Source organism: Maylandia zebra, linkage group LG23 (assembly GCF_041146795.1).
Source record: "Maylandia zebra isolate NMK-2024a linkage group LG23, Mzebra_GT3a, whole genome shotgun sequence".
Taxonomy (NCBI): domain Eukaryota; kingdom Metazoa; phylum Chordata; class Actinopteri; order Cichliformes; family Cichlidae; genus Maylandia; species Maylandia zebra.
Genome location: NC_135188.1, coordinates 1747662 through 1770473, shown reverse-complemented (window position 1 = coordinate 1770473; position 22812 = coordinate 1747662). Strand labels below are relative to the sequence as shown.

The following is a 22812-nucleotide window of genomic DNA, read 5'->3' as shown; positions in this document are numbered from 1 at the left end:
TGTAGCTGCCATCACCAGTGTGTGAATGTAGTGTGAAGCGCTTTGGGGTCCTTAGGGACTAGAAAAGCGCTATACAAATGCAGGCCATTTACCATTTACTGAACCGGAAGCACTGTATCAAACGGTTCAATATCGATACGAGTATCGTTGCACCCCTAATAGACAGGAGCCTGGCTATGTAGGGCTGATTTTCAGAAATCTTTAAACAAATTCTGAAAATCACTGGAAACTGAGGCGGGAAGCAAGAATAGGGGTGATGTGCGAGCACCTTCATGTAAGGAGCCTCACTGCTGCGTTCTGGACCATGAACACAGTCAAGGGAGGCGTCCGAGCAGAAAATGCAAGTGTGCACTAAAAGTGGCAAACTGTTGGGTTTCAGCGAATGTTTGATTTTTGAGATGTTTCTTAAATGAAAGAAACACGACTGGCTGAGCTCTGAGATTCAAACTTGCTGTTCATAAATAATACCAACGGCCTTAATACATGATTTGATGTTGCCTGAGAGCAGGCTGGTGTAATAACTGACCTGCTTAGAGATGTCTTCAGGCCCGAACTAATAAAAACCTCAGTTTTAGCACAACAGAAGTTTTTAATCTCAGTGGAGCATTCACTGAGGAGAGGTTGTTTGTCTTGACAGAAAAATACAGCTGTGTGTCATCAGCAAAGAAATTCTAGGAAGTGCCTTTGAAGCTGTTTAGCAGAATGCCCAGGAAAGAAAACTGCACCAAGGATTGAGCCCTGAGGAACCCCACGTGTGAGGGGGGCCGATGAGGTCAAACAGGTAAGTATGATGAGAACCATTTGAACCAGAAATACCAACCCCTCCCATGATTACTGGTGTCAGAGGCTGCAGATACGTCAAGCAGAACAAAAGCAGAATAATCACTTTTGTCTAAATGCACAAGAATAAATCACATTGAAATAAGTAAAGGCGCATATAAATGGGTACAGTAAAAGGACTAGATGTTACAATCCCTGGTAATGCATTGCTTCAAATGGAGAAAGTCTTGAGGGATGGCTGTTATGAGGAAAGGCAGCCCAGAAACTTTACCAGCGGCACACATCGTTGTGTGCCTCAACTTCACAGGGTGTTTCGGTCTTTTACCCAGGCTAATCTGCCATTTTTTACCTTCCTTGGTTAGGTTTAGGGATTAGAGATCTGATCTAGATTATCATATTAAAATTTGGGACACATTGTCAGTAGTGGACCTTGGATTCATCGGGTGTTTTGGCCATTATCACTAGACACCCTCATCCAAGGAGGCCCTGCCAGGGCTGATCAGGCCCCGGAGTGTGTCACTGGTTTATGTTAACTTGTTATTTCTCTTCTACTTTCTTCTGTTTAGTTTTCTACTGATCTAGTTTTCTCTTTATTTTCTTCTATCAATTCACTGCAACTGAGAAGTAATACTTACCTCTTTAATATTTATGGAGCCTCACTTCTTCAAAGAGATAGAAAAGGTGAAAGAGAGAAGTAAGACAAGACAGGAGAGAGGAGAGCTGGAAGGGCTCTTCTGTGCTATAAATGGGTACTACTCCTAACAAAGTAAGAAAGTGACGATCACAAAGTGCCTCAAAATAGAAATGTAAAAATTCAAAAAAATATAAACACATATAACCAGAGCATTAAAAAAAAGAGTTGACTAAAGACAGCAAATTTTCAGCATGTATCACAGAGATATATCATAAATCTATGCTCTCAGCAGTTTGTTGTTGAACTCCATCTCCCAGAATCCTGAGCAAAACGTAAGCAGGTGACGTATATGTGCTACGTGTCCAGGAAGTTCTGTAGTCAACATGGCGGCGCAGCAGGGAGATGTTGATGAGCTGTTCGATGTGAAAAATGCGTATTACATCGGCAGCTATCAGCAGTGCATCAACGAGGCGCAGAAAGTGAAGGTAGGTGACAAACAGTTAACACCTGAATGCGTTTAAACGAAGCTGTCCCGCGGCTCTGTGTGAGCCAGCGTCCCGTTTGCGAGCAGCAGTGCTAAACCTGTTAGCTCAAACTTCTCTCGGTGCTGAAATGCTGCCTGTGTTTTGTCTTTGAAGCCGTCGTCACCAGAAAAGGAGATCGAGAGGGACATGTTTTTGTATAGAGCGTACATTGCTCAGGTGAGTGTCTCCATCAGAGCTCTGTCACTGCGCACCCACCGCTGTCACGGAGTGTCGATGAGACCCGTCCTCTTACTTTCTGTGTTATTGCAGAGGAAGTATGCTGTTGTCCTGGATGACATCAAGGCCAACTCTCCCCCCGAGCTGCAGGCTGTGAAGATGTTTGCAGAGTATTTGTCGAGTGAGAGCAAAAGGTACCATTTTTACCTCTTGATTCTGTTCATCTGGACGTAGCGTTTTGTGGGAGAAACGTTTCGTCACTCATCTTATAAACCTCCCAGCCCATTGTTCCTTCAGTGGGCTGGTTTCAGTCATTATGCAAATTTACTCTTTATAAGATGGGGAAACCTGCAGTCAGCTGACACTGAAGAAGTCACCTGGATGAGTGACGAAACGTTTCTCCCACAAAACGCTACGTCCAGATGAACAGAATCAACTTTTGGAGATTTACTTTCCTGGATGATTGAGATGCATCGAGACGTACCATTTGTACATCCACTTACACTAGTCCGCCACGGGAGGGACATAGGACTTGGCGATAGAGTAGATGGTAAATGGCCTGTATAGCACTTTACTAGTCCCTAAGGACCCCAAAGCGCTTTACACTACATCCAGTCATCCACCCATTCACACACACACACACTGGTGATGGCAGCTACATTGTAGCCACAGCCGCCCCGGGGCGCGCTGACAGAGGCGAGGCTGCCGGACACTGGCGCCACCGGGCCCTCTGACCACCACCAGTAGGCAACGGGTGAAGCGTCTTGCCCAAGGACACAACGACCGAGACTGTCCAAGCCGGGGCTCGAACCGGCAACCTTCCGATTACAAGGCGAACTCCCAACTCTTGAGCCACGATCGCCCCCGGATATGGATAAAACGTATTATTTTTCTGTAGTTAATACTAGTTGTCACTGTGGCCTTCCAGTCTGTATCAGTAGTAGGCTAAAGTTCACACAAGCAGTTCGATATGTGCTGGTGTTTGTGGCTCTGTGGAAAGCAGATTTAAGGTTGCCAAGAGAGGAACTGCAATGCTGTGTGAGGGTGTCAAGAGTTTATTTGAGGGTGGTGTATGACGACAGCGAGACTGTTGTGAGGGAGGAGTGAGAGGTGGTTTCAAGGTGGAGGTGGGATTACATCAGGCTCTGGCTCCGAGCGCCTTTTTGTTTGTGCTGGTGATGGACAGGCTGTCGGATGAGGTAAGGCAGGAGTCTCTGTGGACTCTGAGGATTGCAGACAACATTCTGAACTGTAGTGGGAGGAGAAAATGGGTGGAGGAGAGGTGGAGGTGTGTGTGTATATGTGCTAGAGAAAAGAGGAATGAATGTCAACAGAAAAAAGATGCATGTCTGTGTAAGAGTGAAAATACAAGGAGGAGAGGTAGTAAAGGACGATCATCCAAGGCAGTGGACAGAGTGGGTAGATATGAGTGTTAGGAGCAATTTGTGACAGAAGGATGGCAGCAAGCTTGAAAGGGAAGGTTTATATGATGGCAGTGACATGCTCTGATGTGTGATGTCGAAATGATGGAGCTGGAGGCCGAATGAAGATGCGCAGATCTCTCTCTGTGAAAATGAGTATATCAGACGGCTCAGGCTTCTGACTTTGAAGACAAAGTTAAAGAGGCGAAGCAGAAATGGTCTGCGTGTGCAGAGAAGAGGAGAGTGGATATACTGGACAAAGGATGTTGTAATATGGTAGGAGGAAGACCTCTGAGAAAAGCTGTGCAGAGGGTTGGTGTGATGGGCAGTTAATTGACTGTGTCATCCCCCGAGGGAGCAGCTGAAAGAAGAAGAAGAAGAATTAGATGTGCGATGACTTTTAAAATGCAGAGATTTGGGTTCAGCAGAGACTTCTTGAGTGTTTGAGGGTCCCAGGTTTTCATTCGTTCTTGATACAGGCCTGATCAACACCAACAGGTCTTATATCTGTTGCCACTCCAAACTCCAGGTGTTCAATAATGTCCTGTGTGTCCTAAAGAAGAGAAATAAGTGTTGTGTTAATAATGCACACAAGATACAATAAATAATTCAGTTCCTCTGTGGTTAACAGATTGTATAAAAATATATATTGATGGTGGGACTTTTGTTTATTTCACTCTCATATAGTCATAGTTACAGACTGTTTCCTGTTCTCAGTGGAAACTGTGTTTTGTGATGTTACGTTTGCTTAGTTTTTATTCATGTTTTACTGCTTAACAAGCCTGACAGAATTCAGGAAGGTGTCCATGTACAAATTTGAATGAAGAAGACAGAAGATGGAAACAGCTTACTCTTCAGATGGTAGTTGTTTTTTCTTCACAGCTTTTAATTAGGCTTTGTTTTTGTTCAGGGACGTAATCGTTGCCGATTTGGACAAAAAGATGGCAAAGAGTGTGGATGCTGCCAACACCACCTTCCTACTCATGGCTGCCTCCATCTATCACCACGAGATGAATACTGATGCTGCCCTCAGGGCTCTGCACCAAGGAGAAAGCCTCGAGTGGTAAGAAGGGAGTGAAATTTTTAGCTTAACAAGGTTTGATTTATGATCCGCTCCAAACATTTCCCCCATATTTGACTAGTAATCACCACAAAAACAAGAACAGTTTAAATTTTAACGTTCATTTTTATTCATAACCAATATTTGATGGAGATGCTCAGTCATCTGCATGATTACTGGACTCACTGTGCTGCTTTGACAAATGCGCACAAGTGCCTACACAGCTAATATGTGGGAGTGTGAGATGAACTACATTTACATATACATCAATCATGTATTTTGTTTGACGTTTTTCTAAATATCACAGATGATTTCTGGGTTGTTTACAGTCTGAACTCTGTAACTCTGAGCCCTCGTAATTTGTTTTTGGGATGTGAAATGTGTCCTGTGTCATCTGTACTCAGTGGGATCTTCACTCCCTGCTGTTTAAAGAGCTCTGCATGAAACTGACCAAGCCCTACCCTTGTTGTTCTGTTTTTGTCATCAGTATGGCCATGACCATTCAGGTGCTTCTGAGCTTGGATCGTGTTGACCTGGCGAGGTATGACATTACCTGGTGTTTTCATCCAAGAGAAAAATGAACATGACACTAGAGAATTTCCACTAGAATTGGTTGATCAGCTTCTGGAAGCGCACATCTACAGTTCTGCACAAAAATCTTCAACCAGCTTTCAGGCGTTCTTATGATTTATTTTGATGCAGCGTCAAACAATAGTTCTCCAGGTTCTTCTCTGGATATTGGCTCATTTTTAACCCTTTATGGCCGGTCGGAGTGGGCACGCTCCGTTTTGCGTAACTATTTTAAAAGCCTGGTAGAACTGGAAGCACATAAGCTAGCGCAATCGTTTTTTGTGCACATGATAACAGAAGAGTTGTACTTACATCTTATGCATTCAGCTTGTCCGAGGTCACGGTTTCCTTCCACACATGGCTTTGCAAAAATTTCTTTAAAAGCATTTGCAGCAACAAAACCAAAATATTCCAGAAACACGCTTTGCCGATCTGATCAGCTGTTCATGACACTTCCTACGTTGGAATAGACGTCAGTGCGATTTATCTGATGTCCGCCATCACCTGCCCGAAACCAGAAGTGACGTCATTTTTGCGGAAAATATCGTTGTTTTTTTTTCTATAGCGCATTTACAAAGCTATGCTGGTGTTATTAAAATTCATGTTTACACTGCTGGAAACAGTTTATTTTGATGCACACGCCGTTTTTTGTTTGTTTTTCCAAATTTGCATTATAATATTTTCGTTTTCCCTGCAGTATATAAAAAGTATAGAGAGAAGTATATAAAAACGAGTGTCTTCATAAAACTATGAAGACACTCAAAATAAATTTCCTGTGGTTGGAAACTATTTTGTGCAACTTTTTTGCATTTACGGTTTTGAGGGATAAACCTCTGAAATTTCTCTGACTGCAAATATGTGTAAAGAACCAAAAATGATTTTCTTTTTTGTAGTTTATTGCACTTTTTTGCTATTTATGTAGTTACTATGGACTTAAAGCATACATATTATTAAAATTTGGGATATAACCGCTGTATTGATGTATAGCAACTTGAAATGCTCCCAAAAATGGCGCTACAGCATGTAAAACTATAAAGATAGCTCAGGCGGACTTGGTTCTATGGTAGGTCCTAAAGGGTTAATCCAGCTCTTGTACCCGACCATTGTCAAAGGAGTTTAGCCTAAAAAAGGAGGACACAGTGCTGTATCTACACATAATGAACAACTTGTCAAACAAGCGTCTTACACAGACTGGGGGATTTTCAAAGAGCGTTTAGCCAAAAACACAGCTATCTCTGCAGGGTGTGCAGTGTATCCCAAACACAGCCGGTGTGATGAAATCCCCCAGAGTGTGGGATCGTCTTGACAGAGAACAAAAAAAAAAAGGAGGCCAGCATCCAAAGACGAGCTTTGAATATCCTTCAAGAAGCCTGGAGAACTATTCGTGAAGTCTGCTTACAGAAATTACAAGATTATGGCAGCAGACACACACCCAGTCTCAGGGGTCACATGCTAGCCTACTCCTAGTGCCGGATAAAAATGGGAGGGTGGCGTCAGGAAAGGGCATCGTGTGTAAAATCAGCATGCGCGTACATCCGCTGTGGTGACCTCTTGGGAAATAAGAGAGCAGCTACTTTCTATCGTATGTTTGCATGTTTCAATAATAATAGCATAATACAGAGAAATGAGGGGGAGCTCAAGACTTTTGCACAGCACTCTATCAAACAGTTAAACTCAGCAGACCTGCAGTGTGTGTTACTAATTCTGTGAATTAGAAAAGCTTGCATTAACAAAAACAGACTGTAAATTGGGGCAGTCATCCTCTCATCACATTTTCTTTTTTCATAGGAAAGAACTGAAGAAGATGCAGGAGCAGGATGAAGACGCCACCCTAACCCAGCTAGCAACAGCCTGGGTTAACATTGCTGTGGTGAGGGGACAAACCTTCATTAATGTCCCTCAGTGCACAATACAGGAGTTGGTGTAGCTGCATTGAAACGAACTGAAGCAGCAGGAAATATTGGTGCAGTGTAAAGCTAACCTAGCCAGAGTGTGACAGGTGGTGAATGGACTGTTCTGCTTCTTAAACAGCTCATATCTTCAGGAGCTCTGCACCCCCGTCCTCATTAGAAAAACAATACGATGCATATAAAGCAGCTGCGACTGACTTTTCAGAATCATCACTGACTCACAGTCTGTTTGTTATTCCAGGGTGGAGAGAAGCTGCAGGATGCCTACTACATTTTCCAAGAGATGTCTGACAAGTACTCTTCTACACTGTTGCTCCTCAATGGCCAGGCGGCCTGCTACATGGCTCAGAACAAGTGGGAGGAGGCTGAAGGAGTGCTGCAGGAGGCGCTTGATAAGGTTGGAGGACCACAGGAGTTGGCTTTTTTGGTTTTTGTGTGTCTGTCTGGTCTCTGCATTTATGCACAATTCACTTAATGCTTTATTAACTTGTTTCTAAGGCAGCTTTTAGATCCACGGTCTTAGAGCTGAGAGTAGTGCCACTTTTTACGTAATGAATAAACTCATGTTAAGGAACATCTTCCTCCTTGTCGTGATCTCAGCCAATATGTGTGATAGTCAGTCAGATGCTTGTGTTACATGTACAGCCTGCACAGAAGCTTATTTTTGAACCCCATATTAATTCGTTTTCTGCACTGCTCTGGGGATGAAGAACTCCTAAAGCATAATTTATGGTCGTACAACTTAGTTGGTACGCTGCCAGACGGGCCGTCCTCGGACCTGAGCGGACTGCAAACGCGCCGCTTCTGCCGCACCATCAATTCTGCTTAACACAAGTTTAGTTAGAAAACCTGGGAATTTCTTCACACTGACTCCACGTTCGTGCATCCTGACCACCAGTGAGTGGTTCAACACAGATAAAAATGACAGTTGTTGCTGATCCTCTTGTTTGTGACAGCAGCTGTTACATTTTGCGTCACGCTCAGTGAACGTGATTGGTCGTGTGTTTGGGTGGGAGGCGGGGTTCGTTTTAGTGTGAACCATATTATAACTGCTGAATCCAGACGACCTGAAGAATAAAGCATCTTAGTGTATAACTGAAGAAGTAAATGATCTGAGTGTGACAGCAGGGGGCAGCACATGCACACTTCCTGCACTTGATCTCTAACAGGATTTGGTTGGACTGTAGTTTTTATTCCTCCAGTCAACAAATGTTATTTATCCGTGTTCATTATTTAAACTATTGAATATAATCTGTTGTAAATAAAAACTACAGGTCACTTTATAAATCAAAGTCATCTGCATTTTGAATCCATCTGTGAGTGCAGATCGCTTTGATGCCAGTGGTTATTATAGTTTTTTCTAATTAGTTTTTATTTGATTTTGCCTTTTTGATTCAGTTTGGTTTCCTGGGTGTATTTTCTCACTTGAGTTAACATCTTTGTTTTAAAATGTTAAGCTTTAGCTTAGCTTGTATTAGTTTCGGGGTTAATTTGAGTCCAGATTCAGACTCAATACTTGAAATGTGCAATTCACTTGTATTTTTATTTTTATTCCTATTTATTCTATTTATCCCCTTCGTATATTTTATTTATATTGTCTCTGTATTTATATATATGTGTGTGTGTATAACTCTGTAACTTCTGTCGGTGCTGTGCTTTTTTGGAAATCGAATTTCCCAGAGGAACCCACCCGAGGGATTAATAAAGTTCTATCTTATCTTATCTTATCTTAGATTCTCAATAAACACATCAGGTAAACTGTTAGGAAATCTTAACCAAACTAACAGATACTAACGATTTGCCTGGAATAACCTTGGTTGGTGATGCCTGCTGTGAGTCTGGTCTTATCATGTTTGCAGGTATTGATTTTAGAGAGCATTGGTTCATGTTGCTGTAAGCACACATGTTTTTGCTGTGATTCATTTAAAGCAGGGTGACATTAAACTGGATCACTGCGACCTGCAGCAGGTCAATCTGAGTCTTTCAGTAAGAAACTTTAAACCTGCTGACAGTAAAGCGTCTTCCTCTCTCTTATCCCTATCAGGACAGCAGCCACCCTGAGACACTGATCAACCTCATCGTGCTGACCCAGCACTTGGGCAAAGCTCCCGAGGTGAGACTTTGAACCCAAAGCCGTCTGTGATTTAACCATTGGTTTTATCAATATCCTATAGATTAAGTCACCATCTTTCAAAGAGGTTTGAAGCAGCTTTGCCCCCTCACCCTTCATGCCTACATCGAGGATTAAAAATAAGATGCACTTCTTGTTTTGTTTTGAACCAGACAAATCCTTTCTGCCATAGAGGAGTTGCACAATCTGAGTTCATGAGATAACGCTCACTTATCTTCCTTACATTATAAGGACTTCAGAGCACACAGATAGCAGCACATTGCTGACATGAAGCTACAAGTCATCATTAGATTGTTTCCACCTGCAGTAACTGCTGATTAGCACATCTCACTCAAGGTTTCCTGGAGTTGTGAGGAAATGTATTTGCAAACTATACGAAACACAGGGTCTTAATATCTGGTATTATAGAAAGGAGTACACAGGTGGAGCATTTAGAGGTTTTATGGCATTACTCTGATATTCTTTACCAGTGTAACATGTTACAGTTTGTTTGCAGACATTTTGGAAAAGTTGTTTCTCTGTTGGTAACCCTGTGTCACCTTTCGTCTGTAAACCTGCTTTTTGTGGACTTTTAAACTTTGTTTTTGGCCAACGTTACCTGTTTTTGGTACTGTGTGTCTGATGAGTTTATGATGTCCCCAGGTAACCAGTCGATACCTCTCCCAGCTGAAAGATGCACACAGAGCCCACCCGTTCCTCAAAGACTATTTAGCTAAGGTAACATTCTTGTCGTTAAGCATTCTGACAAATATAACGATTTAATGGATGTTATGAAAGTTTTAGTGCCAGGTGTCCTTTGGAGCGAAGCCACTGTGGGTCTTTAGCCCTTGTCCCACACTGGTGTCATTACATAAGAGTGCAGATGTACATAAACATGCTTAAAGTGGGTTACAGTGCTCCTGTGGTGCTGAACTGTTCCCTCTGCTCTTTGTTCTCTTGCAGGAGAACGAGTTTGACAGACTAGCCATGCAGTACGCTCCCACAGCTACAGCGTAGAGCATCTGCTCGTACCGAGGAGGCGCTCTAACAATGGATGGAGTTCACTTTAACACCACAGACCCAGCTTCTCCCTTTCATTTAAACGTGTACTGTGCTTTGGTATTTTTTGCTCTGAAACTTTGGCTGTAATATTTAAACCACACTGGATGTCACAACTCCCCGTGGGGACAGCCCAACGCGTCTTTCTTTTGCTATCCACTCTTGAAAATTGCATTTGTTTTACAACACATCTGTGTAATGCGAGCATTCCTTTGAAATGATAATAAACGTGTGACCCGGCTGTGTGATGGTGTGTGGATTTGTGTGCCTGAATGTATTAGACCGGAAATTCAGACATGAACGCGCTTTCTGAATTATCTGTGATGCAAATCGTGCACATGACGCTTTTTTCTTTCAAACACAAAGACAGAGCGGTAATTACGTCACAGCCCCTCTGCTTTTTTCCCCCCTTTCTATTTTTCTTCCATTTATTTATTTTACCCGGTTTCTTTTAAGCGTAGCTGGGTTGTCTGTGCGTCTTTGAACGCACCAGTGAGCGCGGCTCGTCAAACCCTCGGACACGTTTAGTAGCCAGACGAGGAGGAGGAGAATAAGAGGAGGCGACGGGGCTCCTGGTGGGATGAGAACATCCTCATTCATCCGTTTTCTGAAGCTGGAGTAACTTGTGTTCGTCTGAGACTCGGCCGTGTGACGGGAAGCTGCAGGTTAAACTCAGGAGACGTTATATAAGGCGAATAACGGACCCCGATGAGAGCGCGCGTGTGACAGCGCAGCAGGGTTTGCCACCATCACCGGAGAAGCGACAGGAGCTTTGGACCTCTTTTTTCACCCCCCTCCCTCTGTGTTTGTGCGCTCAAAGGCGATAAATGCTAATTCATTCAAGTCGCTAGCTAGCTTGGAAGCCCCTGCCAATGCTGCTCCATTCACTGCGGTGTGCGCTGCGATTTCATTTAGCTAGGCGGCTAACCGGGGCGCAGATGAGCTGAGTGCGTAGCGGAATGATTAACAGAAGAAACCTCCTCCAGACTGCCGCTGATGGCTCACATTAATTGTCTGTACTGGCTTCGTAATTTTTCTGCGTGATTCTCGAATCCAGCCGCGCAGTCCGCCGTGTCTGCTCTCATACCTGGCGGGGGCCCTGTATCATTCATAAACTGTCCTGGACGCAAAAGAATGGGCCCCGGTCTTAATTTGGAAAACAAAGAATTAGGCTACTGAAGAGGTTAAGCTGGTTAGAGAGGCTTGCTCTGGCTTCCTTTTTTTAAGCACAGCTAGCAAGCTGTTGAACCAGTCAGTCGCCGCGTCTGGACCGCACTGCTCGCTGGTGTCTTTGCCCATATTTTTCTTGCGTGCTGGTTTTTGCGCCTCACCACAATGGATAGTCTTGCCGGGAGCGCCGGGGCGGTTGAAGTGGAGCCCATGCCGGGCTACATAGAGTTCATCACCAGATCCGCCATCGTCATGCTGGACGCATGGAGAGACTGTAGCAGCTGCGGTCTGGAGCTCAGCAAACGGACTTTCCTGGATAACGCTTACATTACCTGGACCGAAATCGCCCTGTTTTTCTTTTGCGCCTATTTGTGGACGAAGGTCAGGAGGGGACTGACAGAAAGTCTGTTTAAGGTGGGTGCCATGCAGTCCCTAATACGCTCGGCTTAGGGATTCTTTCTTCTAATTGAAACAAGTGTGGCCTCCCATCTGTCAGTAGTTATAACGGGAGGCGCACGATGCTCTGTGCAGGCAGGTGGGAGTTTAAGAAGAACTGTCTGGAACCTGTTGCAGGTTTAATACAAAGGAACAAGTTAGAGGAAGGGGCACCTTAAATCCTTCTCAGATAGCCTAACCACAGTGTCAGAAAATATTAACCTGACTCTCAGGCTACCACAAACACCGCTGCAGCGGCGCGCGCAGCTTCCCGTACCGCAGGTTCTCATTTTAGTGCCGTTCAAGTAGGGGACGAAACTGTCCGTATGCTCTCGCAGATGCACACGGTAGCTGCCGCACAGCTTCACAGCGCACGCTCTGAATGTGCACGCTGTGTGCAGAGGAAGACAGGGGGACTCCCAGGGGAAGAAATGTGTGCGTGTTAGATAGCCTTATCTACACGTGCTGGGTGAACAGGTCCAATGGATGCTTGTTAGAAAAATTATTCTAGTTTCACTTTATTTTGGAGTATTTTATTAATGCTGCACGCCTTGTTTCTGCAAGTTTATTATTATTGTTATCCATCCATCCATTCTCTTCCTTTTATCCTTCATCATCATCATCACGGTTATTATTATTATTATTATGTAAATCTTGACTCGTCGTGTTTCTGGTAATTAGTCACAGATTACAACTGTTGTGTTTTAAGGGCAACTAACCTATTAGAAACGATATAATTTCATATTATTAGCAAGTGATGCGGATTTCCTGCCTGCGCCTCCCCTCGCTTCTTTCTTTATCACACACACACACACACACACACACACACACCAATCTGCTTTCATAGAGTAGAAATGGTGATTTTTTTAATGTGTGTAACCATGTGCACAGAGTGTCTCTGAGAGCAGCCTGGCAGCATGTGTTTTACCTCTGCGTGTCTCCTGCTGGTCACATACTCAGACTATTCTTTTACTCATCTGAGGCCTGAGCATTTCCATCCGGCCGGCGTTGCCAGGGAGGGGCTCTCTGACCACAGACTGGGCATGTGGTCTCTGGCCAGTTAATCTGCCCGGTGGTGGGGGCGGGGTGTCTACACACATAGATGTTGTGATGAGGATGATTCGGCCAGAGTTGCACACAGGAGCTGAAAGCACTGTGTGCAGAGCCAGATGCTGCCTGTGAATGTAAAGAAGGAGGCCTGTTTTCATTTTTACATTATGCATGTGTGTCAGCGTATGTATGTTTGACTCAATGAAACATATGTGCTACATAATGGGGTGGGGGGGTGGGGGGGGGCTGTAGATGCTGAGTCAAAGCTCAGTTCACTTTTCGAGTTCTTATCAGGGATGAAGAGGATGGGCTCAGTGTTCGTTCAGCCATGTGACTGCTACTCATCAGAAAAGCTCAGCTGGCTGCCAGAGGAGCCCGACGTCCTTGTGCGATGTCTTTCTTAGCAGAATGGGAACAAGCCTCCCTCTCCTGAACTTGGATTTGAAGTAAACGACAGAGCATTTAACCTCGACCTGTTCATAGTTACTCACTCTGTGCTGTTGCTGTGGTTTCTGATTTGGAGTAAAGTGGCTAAACTGTTATACATAAACACACGTCATTAACTTCAGAGCTGATGAGACCCTACGTGCATCAGATACTAGCACAGATGTTAGATGTTTCCTGGTGCTTTTCTGATCGATTAAATTTTATATCTGCAAGGAATAAAGTCACACAAATGAACAGTGCCAAAGCTACATGTAAATGTTAATATACAGAACTGTAGACATATCCGCACATCATTACCAGACAGCAGCGACTACATTCCTGCACTCTGTGATACTGGCTCATATCGAATACTGTATTTCATACCAGCTTTGCTGCTATTGGGCCAATCAAACGCTACAAAAGAGCAATGAAGATATTAGATAAGAAACCTTTTTCATATCACCATTGTCAAATTTAAATTAAAAGTTTCTACATTTTACTAATTTCTAATTGTTTAAATCTGCCTGTCTAATATACAAAGGTCTACATGGTCCGGCGCCTCCACCAATGAGTGATTTTATTAAACAAAAGTCCAGCAGTGTTGCCGGGTCCCGCCTGACTGGAGCCACTGTTAGAGGTAACTGAACTGGCGTTCAGACGGAGCACCTTTTCACAGATGCTCTGTCACATCAGGGAGTGCGTACACTAAAAAGAGTTAGTGTATTACAAAAAGGGAAACAACTATTAGTGTAACTGGTCAGTGCAACATCAGGGCAGTCGGGGCATGTGCAATACTGGGGTTTGCAATATAATTGACGTGTTTCCGTTATTGTCATCTATACTGTCCTCTGTTGTCCACTCTTCTTGTCATTGTTTCTTCTAATATGATGTGATCACTGTTTTCGTCTTGTGTTTAACACCAACCTGCCAGAAGGTCTGCGGATGGAAGTTAGCCCAAGGCTGTAATCTGGCATATTTACATTTGTTAAAATCTTAATTAATATGTATTGCCCCTCTTTCTAAATAAAATAAATAAATAAGAAATAAATTAGGTACTGCAAATATTCCCGTGGCAACAACTGAGTGAACATGGTAAAGATGACGTGCTGAGCATCAGAAAGAGGAAGAATTGTGATTTAAGAGACTTTAAGGTTGTTGCTGATGTGATCAGAGGTCAGAGGTCAGAGGGTGGTGAGACTGCTTCGAGCTGATAGGAAGGCAAGTGACTGATATAACCACTCATTAAGACCAAAGTATGCAGCAGAGCGGTGCTGCGAGTGGTGGTGTAATTGTGGGGGATATTTTCCTGTCACACGTTGTGTCCCTTATTACCAGCAGAGGAGCATTGACATGCAACACAATTCAACACAAAGGCTTCACATGAAAGAACAGAATTGACTGAATTGTTTTCAGTGGAAGATTTTGTGATCTTGTTGCTTTTACATTGCATCAACTAATATTTTGTTTCGTGGACATTTAAAGGTATTGCCTGGTACTCAAGGACATTTTAATGGCTGTTTTATCTTTGCAAAGTAAATCATGGTTAATTGCAGCCCTGCTTTCGCCTCTAACATTAACACCTGTAGATGATGCTTTGACGGATAAAAATAATTAGTTTCCTGTTTTGTTACTTACAGCGCTCCCAGTCCCTTTTGAAGAATGAAAGTTGACCCACTTTACAAGTCTACAGTTACCGGGGTTTGCATTTTTTCACTGTGGAAATCCCAATTATGAAAGCAGAGCAGAATACTGGATTTTGATTGGTGTTTGGCCAGCTTGCCTTGTAACAAAAGCCGAACCTTGTTCCACTTGGATGACTGATAGAAGCACAAAGACACATTCAAAGTTAAAAAGAGGCATCACGCTTTCTGGGAGGCTTTATATTCACAACCTGGCAGTCCGGAGACATTTAGATGCAGCGGCTATTCAGGCACGCGGACAAGCGCATATCTTTTTATGGTGCGTGAACTTTGTGCCTCAAAAGCAAGGAAATTAGGTCAAGGTTGCAAACCTGGCAACAATCCTACGGTGTTGCGTTTGGTGTTTGTGTGAACCAGAAAGATACCAAAGCAGCCTGCACACACGCTACTATCACTTCACGTCACCGAGCCCTTGGGGAGGGTTAGCTGAGCGCAGTGGGGGTGGCACCGAAGCGCATGTGTGGTCGAGTGTTTTTCAGAATGTTTCACATTCGGTTTGGTGTCTGAGGCACAGCAGCACCTTATTAGGTTAAATACAACTTGTTTATAAGGCACTTGAGGTCTGCTGTTGCACAAGATGCTGTAGCGCATCATTAGCACCACGACACCGTTTCAAAGGTGCACGAGACCTGCAAGTGCTGGAAGACTTTTCTTCTGAGGAAAATGTGACACAGAATAATTACACACGACAGCTTCCTGTTTGCACAAACATCTTTGGTTCTGTGTTTACGTGGTTTACACGGATGCTTGTTGTTAGAGTGTGCATTACACTTATCAGGGCGTGTGCTTGTGTTTATGAGAACGTAAGACTTTAAAAACATTTGTTTATGTTTGCATGCATTTTGTCTGTCATTAAGTCCAATTTCAAAACGGGCCACTCCCGACTCCCGGCAGCAAAGGAATGACGACCGGTGTGTGAAATCAGTGAGGAGAGAGAGGAAGGGCGATAGAGGAGTGAGCAGAAGAGAGAAGCGGTGATTAGAGGGAATAATAATAAAAACAATAATCAAGAAATTAATGAAGAAGGAGGCAGGGGAAGGAAGGAAGGAGAGGGGGAAGTGAGCTGAAGGGTGTCATGGCTGGGGCCGAGCCTGCTGACTCAGCAGGCAGCGGCCAATCGCTAACACAAATGTGCGTACACACCCACACGCACGCACATGTTTGTAAAAGCACATGTACCTGCTGTTCACCATCTAAATGCTGCATTAGGCTGCATAGTGTCTGTGTTTTAAAAGTGGTAGTACTAAGTGCTCAGTGGTCAAACTGGGAGCAGGAACATTTGTCTTACACACACACACACACACACACACACACACACACACACACACACACACACACACACACACACACACACACACACACACACAGCTTGCCAGCTTCAGCCTTGTTGCAGAGGTTGTCTCCCGTTATCGAGCTGAATGGTTCCTCATCCTCGGCCGCTCTAAATGTGAAAGCAGCCTGAGGTTTGACAAGGTTCCCAACCACAGATCCCAGATCACTTTCCACTAAGCCTCTGCTCATTGTTTTGCATTAGAGCCACAGTGAGAAACCTGAAACTGGACTTGAGGTTGAGGGGAAGCGATATCTATTCAGCCAAAAGTGCCCACTCAGGTGAAACTTGTAGGAAGTGTGTAATTTTGACACTGATTACAAGCAATCGTTATTTGTCGAGAAGTTTTCCTCTCCTCTCCTCTCCTCTCCTCTCCTCTCCTCTCCTCTCCTCCCCTCTAATATATCATCACTTTGCATTTAGACAGGCAGCACCTCCTCCATCACCTGTCACACGATCTTTCTCTCCTGTGTGCTCCAGTGTGTCAGACATCATAAATACACAGCACTTACAGGTGCATTAAAGTGCCAGGCTATCTCCGCTGTGTTCTCCACAGAGCATGGCTGCGATTAATCATCATTTGTCACTGCGCTGGATCAGTACGGATGTTATACGTTATACGTGCACATGTACATTTTAGTCTGAATAATACCAGCGTAGCGTGTTCCTGACAGTGCTCACACATAGTTGAATGTCTGCTCATAGCTCATGTGCTAATAATGGGCTTCACGCACTTGCAGACTTGGTCCCGCACTGGTCCGTTTCAGCCTAGCGTGCACTCGGCTTCATGCCGACTAGCGCAGATTTGATTTCCTTTGCTTTCTAGATGTTTTCACCTGCTGAGTTTCGTATACCTGCATATGTGTTTTTTTGTTTTGTTTTTTGTCAAGATACTAAAATCATTTGGAACTCCCACACAGCTCCCACACGCTGCCTATCCATCAGTGCCACGCTAACTTCATTTCAGAAACCGAAGCAGAGTTTCTGAAATTAAACCAGCGCAAACCGCTCTGGTCACCACTTCCCAAAAATTGGCCTTTTTCTGCAGACAGATTCATCACATGTTTGACATTTCATAGCCTGAATTATATAAATAAGTGTCAAATAGATTATTAATGAGTTGTCATTAATTGAGTCCTTAATGTTAACCTCCAGCAGGCTTCAGATTTCTGCAGACTTTCTTCACATTTACTGAATCATCTTGCAGACGACTCTTTCATATCCCAGGATTTAGTGCGACCGTGAGTCTCTGTGACTCCAGACAGAAAAGCACAGCAGATCGTTCATTTGATTTGCAGATAAAACTGAGAGTCGTGTGCAGCTTTTAACAGCGTGCACCAGCAGCTACAGAGCGGGGTCATGCATCAGCTCTGTTTGGTGAGTGTCACGGCGTTCCCTCCAGTTGCCTGGCATGTGTCGTGCGGCCTTGACCGCAGCAGAGTTGCCGTGCCGCTGGCCAGCTTTTTCTCTTCCCCTTGTTTTCCTCCAGACTGACACAGTGGACAGGCCGCCACTGTGCAATAACATGCTGTCACTCAAGTTTTCACACTTGGCAGATGTCCTTCCTCTAACAAGGACACTTTACAAAAGTGTTTGAGGACTCAGCAGTCATGAGAAACCCCAGTTCATTCGGTCTGCTCATCACTTCGCACGCATTGTTTTTCAGAGCCATCTCTGCAGCACTTGCGTGCTTCATTTGTTCAGTGTAGTTAGGGGGAATCTAAGATCCAGGCATTCTTTGGAGCAGTTTTGAGATGCAATTAGATCAGTTTCTTTACCCCAGTCTCTCTCTCTCTCTGTGGGAAACAAACACAGACACAGTCTGTGCTAAATGCGTCCAGAATAGTTTCCTTCTTTAGTCTTTGTCATCCTCTCTTTCAAAATCTCTTCCTCTCCATCCCTCTGTTGCACTCGCCCTTGGATATCTTCTTCTCTGTCTCACCACCCACCGTGTGCTGTTGGATTTTATAGCTACACATAGCAAAACTGGAGTTTAGAGCTGGACCTTTATAGGTTCTCACTGACATCTGGCAGTGATTATAGAGGCTGTTCTTACAGGAATAGCCAAGGTGAGTGAGTCAGAGACAGCATGCAGACACCGGCATGTCACGCTTCACCATCCTCTCCAAGACAAATTGTAGCATTACAAACAATATGAACATTAGTGTGTGATAATATTTTTTAAAGTGGATCCATCATGCTAAAGTTTGGCTGCATGGTTTTATTCTTGGACTAACCTTCGAATGACTTACAGCTCAAATTAAGACTTATTTATCTCTCGCGAGGCTTCAGTGGAGCCCATCAGTTCATGCGCTCCTTTTAAGCCAATTTTCTTCTGATTGGCTGCCACGTGCAAATAGAATATTTGAGCAGCAGGTGGGTGGGGCTTCTGCGATGGCCTGAGAAGACCATATAAGAATATTCAATTTCCTTAACATCATACAGAGCCAAGAGCAGAAAAAAAGTTTCTAACCAACCATTTAAAGAGCTTTGAGCTCTTAGTGATCCCGGGCACAAACTGTGGTCGTGTTTGATATGAACATCTGTGTTTAGAACAGACCTGTTGTGTATTTGTCATTACTCGAGAGTCTAATAAAAGACCATGATGCGTTTAGTATCGTGCCCAAGCATACTTCAACATGCAATCCAATTCAGTTTTATTGATACAGCGCCAAATCACAACAACAGTCGCCTCAAGGCGCTTTATATTGTAAGGTAGACCCTACAATAATACATACAGAGAAAAACCCAACAATCATATGACCCCCTATGAACAAGCACTCTGGTGACAGTGGGAAGGAAAAACTCCCTTTTAACAGGAAGAAACCTCCAGCAGAACCAGGTTCAGGGAGGGGCGGGGCCATCTGCTGCGATTGGTTGGGGTGAGAGAAGGAAGACCAGAGTAGGCGGGGACTTGCTCCAACCAGCCTTCTGATTCACAGATGATCCGCTCTTTCTGGCTGCGATCATTTACTGTGACTATAAAATGTGGGAAATTACAAAAAATAAATAAATATGGAAAACTATCAACAGAAAACGTTATTAACTACTGAAGCATTTGAAAGCTAAAGTGGGTGTCTGCACAGGTGTGAGTGGAGTCATATCACAGGTTCTGTCCAAACTAACAATTCAACTAAAGTCGTTATTTCATTTCAACTCCATCATTTATGTAATGAGGTCTCTCTGTGGTAGCTATAAGAATTAATAGTGTCTTTATCTTTCTCAATATCTCGGTGCCACTTTGAAGTACTCCATCCAAGTGTTCTCAGAATGGTTTTTTCAATGACTTCTGTTCATTTTTAATACGCCTGGCCTTTGTGTAGAAGCTGTTTGATATGTTTACGGTGCTTGCATCATAAATTAATCTTAAATAAAAAGGACGAAGTTAGATTTCCACACCGCTCTGGTGCGATTCTTCCTTTGGGGGTTTTGACGCACTTGTGTCTTTTTGTCAGTTGCATGGTTGCAATATGTGGCTTGCAAACAACAACTCTTTTCATTACATCCTGGATACATTAAAGCAGCTACATGAGGGATTAGCACCAGAGCTAGGCTAAACGTTAGCAGCTGAGCTTGGGTATCTTTATGCTGCACACTTGCTTTCACTGCGAATCATTTTACACGTCTCAGACGTGACAACAATCAGTGGTTATAATATGCAGACTGCATAAATAAACTATAAAAGTTCATCAAATGTAAAGTTATGGTAAGTCACCATATGACCTTTCCATTGTAGCAGTTAGCTTTCCTCTGTATTTGTTTAATGATGGTTTAGACCATCATGAGTAAATTGCTGTGATGCACTAACGAACGCCACCTGCAGTGCAGCTACGTAACGAACCATGACAGATACGTTCACGTCCACCTAGAACCACCTGAGGCAAAGACTCTGCAAGACCTCTGGCACCGCAGGAAAGAGTCCCATCTTTCTATTTGCAACGCATCAAACTTGTTCCTCTGTATGGCTGCATGACGCCAATAAGCTCGTATCCAGTGGGCTCACAACCATATAAAACAACATAACTTCCATGTCTGCTAAGTCCTTTGAACCTAGATTCTCTTTTTAATGAGTTAAAAGCGTCGTATAAAAGTCTTTACGACAACAGCCTTGAGTTCCTGATTGCTTTATGGTCTCAATCATTAGTTTCAGGTCAGGTTAAATAGAATATTTACATCAGTTACTAACAAATTAGTAGGTCGTTTCACACTCATACATACACCAAAGTGTGCTCAGCTCGAGGACTGTAATTGGACTTCACACTGGCTACAACCGTCAGTGTTCACAGCAAGAATCAACTGTTTACTTACCATCGAACATATTTAATCCAGCCGGGTGTGCTGCTGATACATAATCAATGTTGCTCACTTAACCTCTGAATAAAGCTTTGTCTGATCAGAGTAAATTATTCCATTGAAGACACACACACGCACACATGCATTTTACTATTACAGTCCTTGTGCTGTCACAATATGGTCCATACTGCATTATGAACGACAGCCATATGTCTTCTAGCTGTTAGTTGGAGTATCTCAGCTCTTTGAGTGTGTATGTTGCTTTCTTTGGTCCTTCTGCAGAAGATTCTTGTCCTGTGTTACTTCTAAAGGAGAAAAGTGCCTGGAGGTCAAAGTTTATAGAACAATGTCACAATGTGGGTTTCACTACTGTTACCATAAATCATATTACAGAGACATATAGTATAATACTATGGCATTAAATCATTAGACACAAATGATAACCATGTGACCATCACAGGCTTTATGTTGCTGTTGCCTGTGACAGAACTAATGAAGTAGACTGTATGACACTTATGAAACTGTATTTCTGGGTAGCAGTGTTACATGTTGTTCCTGCTATCGGACAGATCCATAGTGCTTTGTCATTTTTACCAGTTGGATGGACACAGTCCTCTGGTCTATATCAGCTTAGAAACTTTGCTGTAACCTGCTTAAACCTGCTGGTCTGATTGCAAACAGCAAATATGAAACTTGAACCAGCTCCATCTACACTAGAAACGATACTTAATTGTGCAAAACTGCAGAAGCGGTTATATAATTGTCTACTTGTCATTAGGAACCATGTAGATGAGGGTCAGTGTCATGCAGGACGTAAACACTTCACTTGCTCGGCTTTGTTTTTCTGAGGCAGGTGTAAAAATAGGACTAACGAATGAGTAAAAACTTGGTTATATAAACATAACAACTGTATAATACAAAAAAGAAACTGTTCAGTCCTCTTCCAGTTGAACGTTAGGTCTCAGTCAGCATAGCTGCTAATCTGTTAGTTAGGAAACATAATGCTGCTTCACATATGTAATGATAAGTTAATGATCATTTGTCAGTTAATCTGAGAACAAGCGTCGGCTTATTGGCTCCACTAACAGGCTACACCTCCTCCTAATAGGAGCGGCTGCCTTTTCTCTCCCCATGTCATGTTAAGTTTGACACATTACAATATGTGCTGGAATATAAAACACATACCCTGCCTTACCCATGTCTTATGTCAATGAAATAATAAATTTACTCAGCAGGAAGTGAAACTACAGGTTTATTTTTGCCTCCGAAGTCTCTGGTAGAACACGCTGAACAGATTCAGAGAGTTCCTCATGTTTTATTGTGCCGTTTATAGTATGTATGGCATGCAAACCTTTGTTTAAATAACCAAATCAAGTTGATAATCAGTCAAATTCTGTTCATCCTGAAGTTGTTTCCATTTTTCTGTGTTGAGTGCACCTAAAAACAATAATCATGATTGTGGCGTACTGAAGCCAGCAGAGTCAAATCTTCAGAAATGGCTTTTCCATGCCACACTAATGCACTTCTGCAGCTGTCAGTCACGATTTCTGTTCATTCGCTCAGCTGGAGATGCTGATGGGTTATCAGCGCTCGTCCAATCACGTTCTGGCATGCAAATTAGTTGTTTCACTAGACAGAGCCCTGTCTAATCGTGTGTCTTTAATCAAATCAAGTTGAAATGTTCAGCAGTTTAGGAACCTTCACATGAAAGTTTAAAAACCCATCAGATGCTGTTTGGTCCTGTTAGGCTCACTTCCTACAGATGTATTTAGAATTACAGTATATGTTGTTTCCCTTGAAACAGGAAAATATTTCTGGTGTCCTTCAAAGCCCACATTTGACCTTTCATTTATGGGGCTGAATTCTGAGTTATTTAGTTGGGTCTTTAGGATTTTCTGTAAATTAAAAAGTGAAAGTTTTGTGTTCTACAGTATGCAAACAGCAGTTAAAAGCTTCTGGCCATAGGCTGTAGTGTAGGTGTGAAAACCAGCATAAAAGTACCAAATCAAATGTATGTTTGTAAAACATCTGACTGCCGTAGTGGGAATTGTTCATGTGTGCATCAAGACACATATGTTCCTTCCCTTTGTGATTAATCATCCAGTTTTTTTCCATAAAGTCATTCATGCCGTGGTGAGCTGATTCATCAAGGCTCAGAGAGAA

General features: G+C 43.3%; 2 protein-coding genes across 2 annotated transcripts in view; both read left to right on the top strand.

Annotated features, from left to right (window-relative positions):
* The first annotated feature begins 1761 nt into the window (after positions 1–1761).
* cope (COPI coat complex subunit epsilon) lies at positions 1762–10486 on the top strand. The gene is made up of 10 exons (XM_004570174.3): positions 1762–1899; positions 2053–2115; positions 2209–2309; positions 4447–4599; positions 5084–5137; positions 6955–7036; positions 7318–7473; positions 9121–9189; positions 9850–9924; positions 10150–10486. The coding sequence occupies exons 1-10, from the start codon at positions 1798–1800 to the stop codon at positions 10201–10203; spliced, it is 909 nt and encodes a 302-aa protein (XP_004570231.1). The 5' UTR covers positions 1762–1797; the 3' UTR covers positions 10204–10486.
* Positions 10487–10713: 227 nt separating this feature from the next.
* Positions 10714–22812, top strand: part of cers1 (ceramide synthase 1) — a 36804-nt gene continuing 24705 nt past the window's right edge. Inside the window, exon 1 of the mRNA XM_004570179.6 lies at positions 10714–11829. Coding sequence (XP_004570236.1) covers positions 11581–11829 — 249 coding nt within the window. The 5' untranslated portion in view covers positions 10714–11580. The remainder of the gene's footprint in view (positions 11830–22812) is intronic.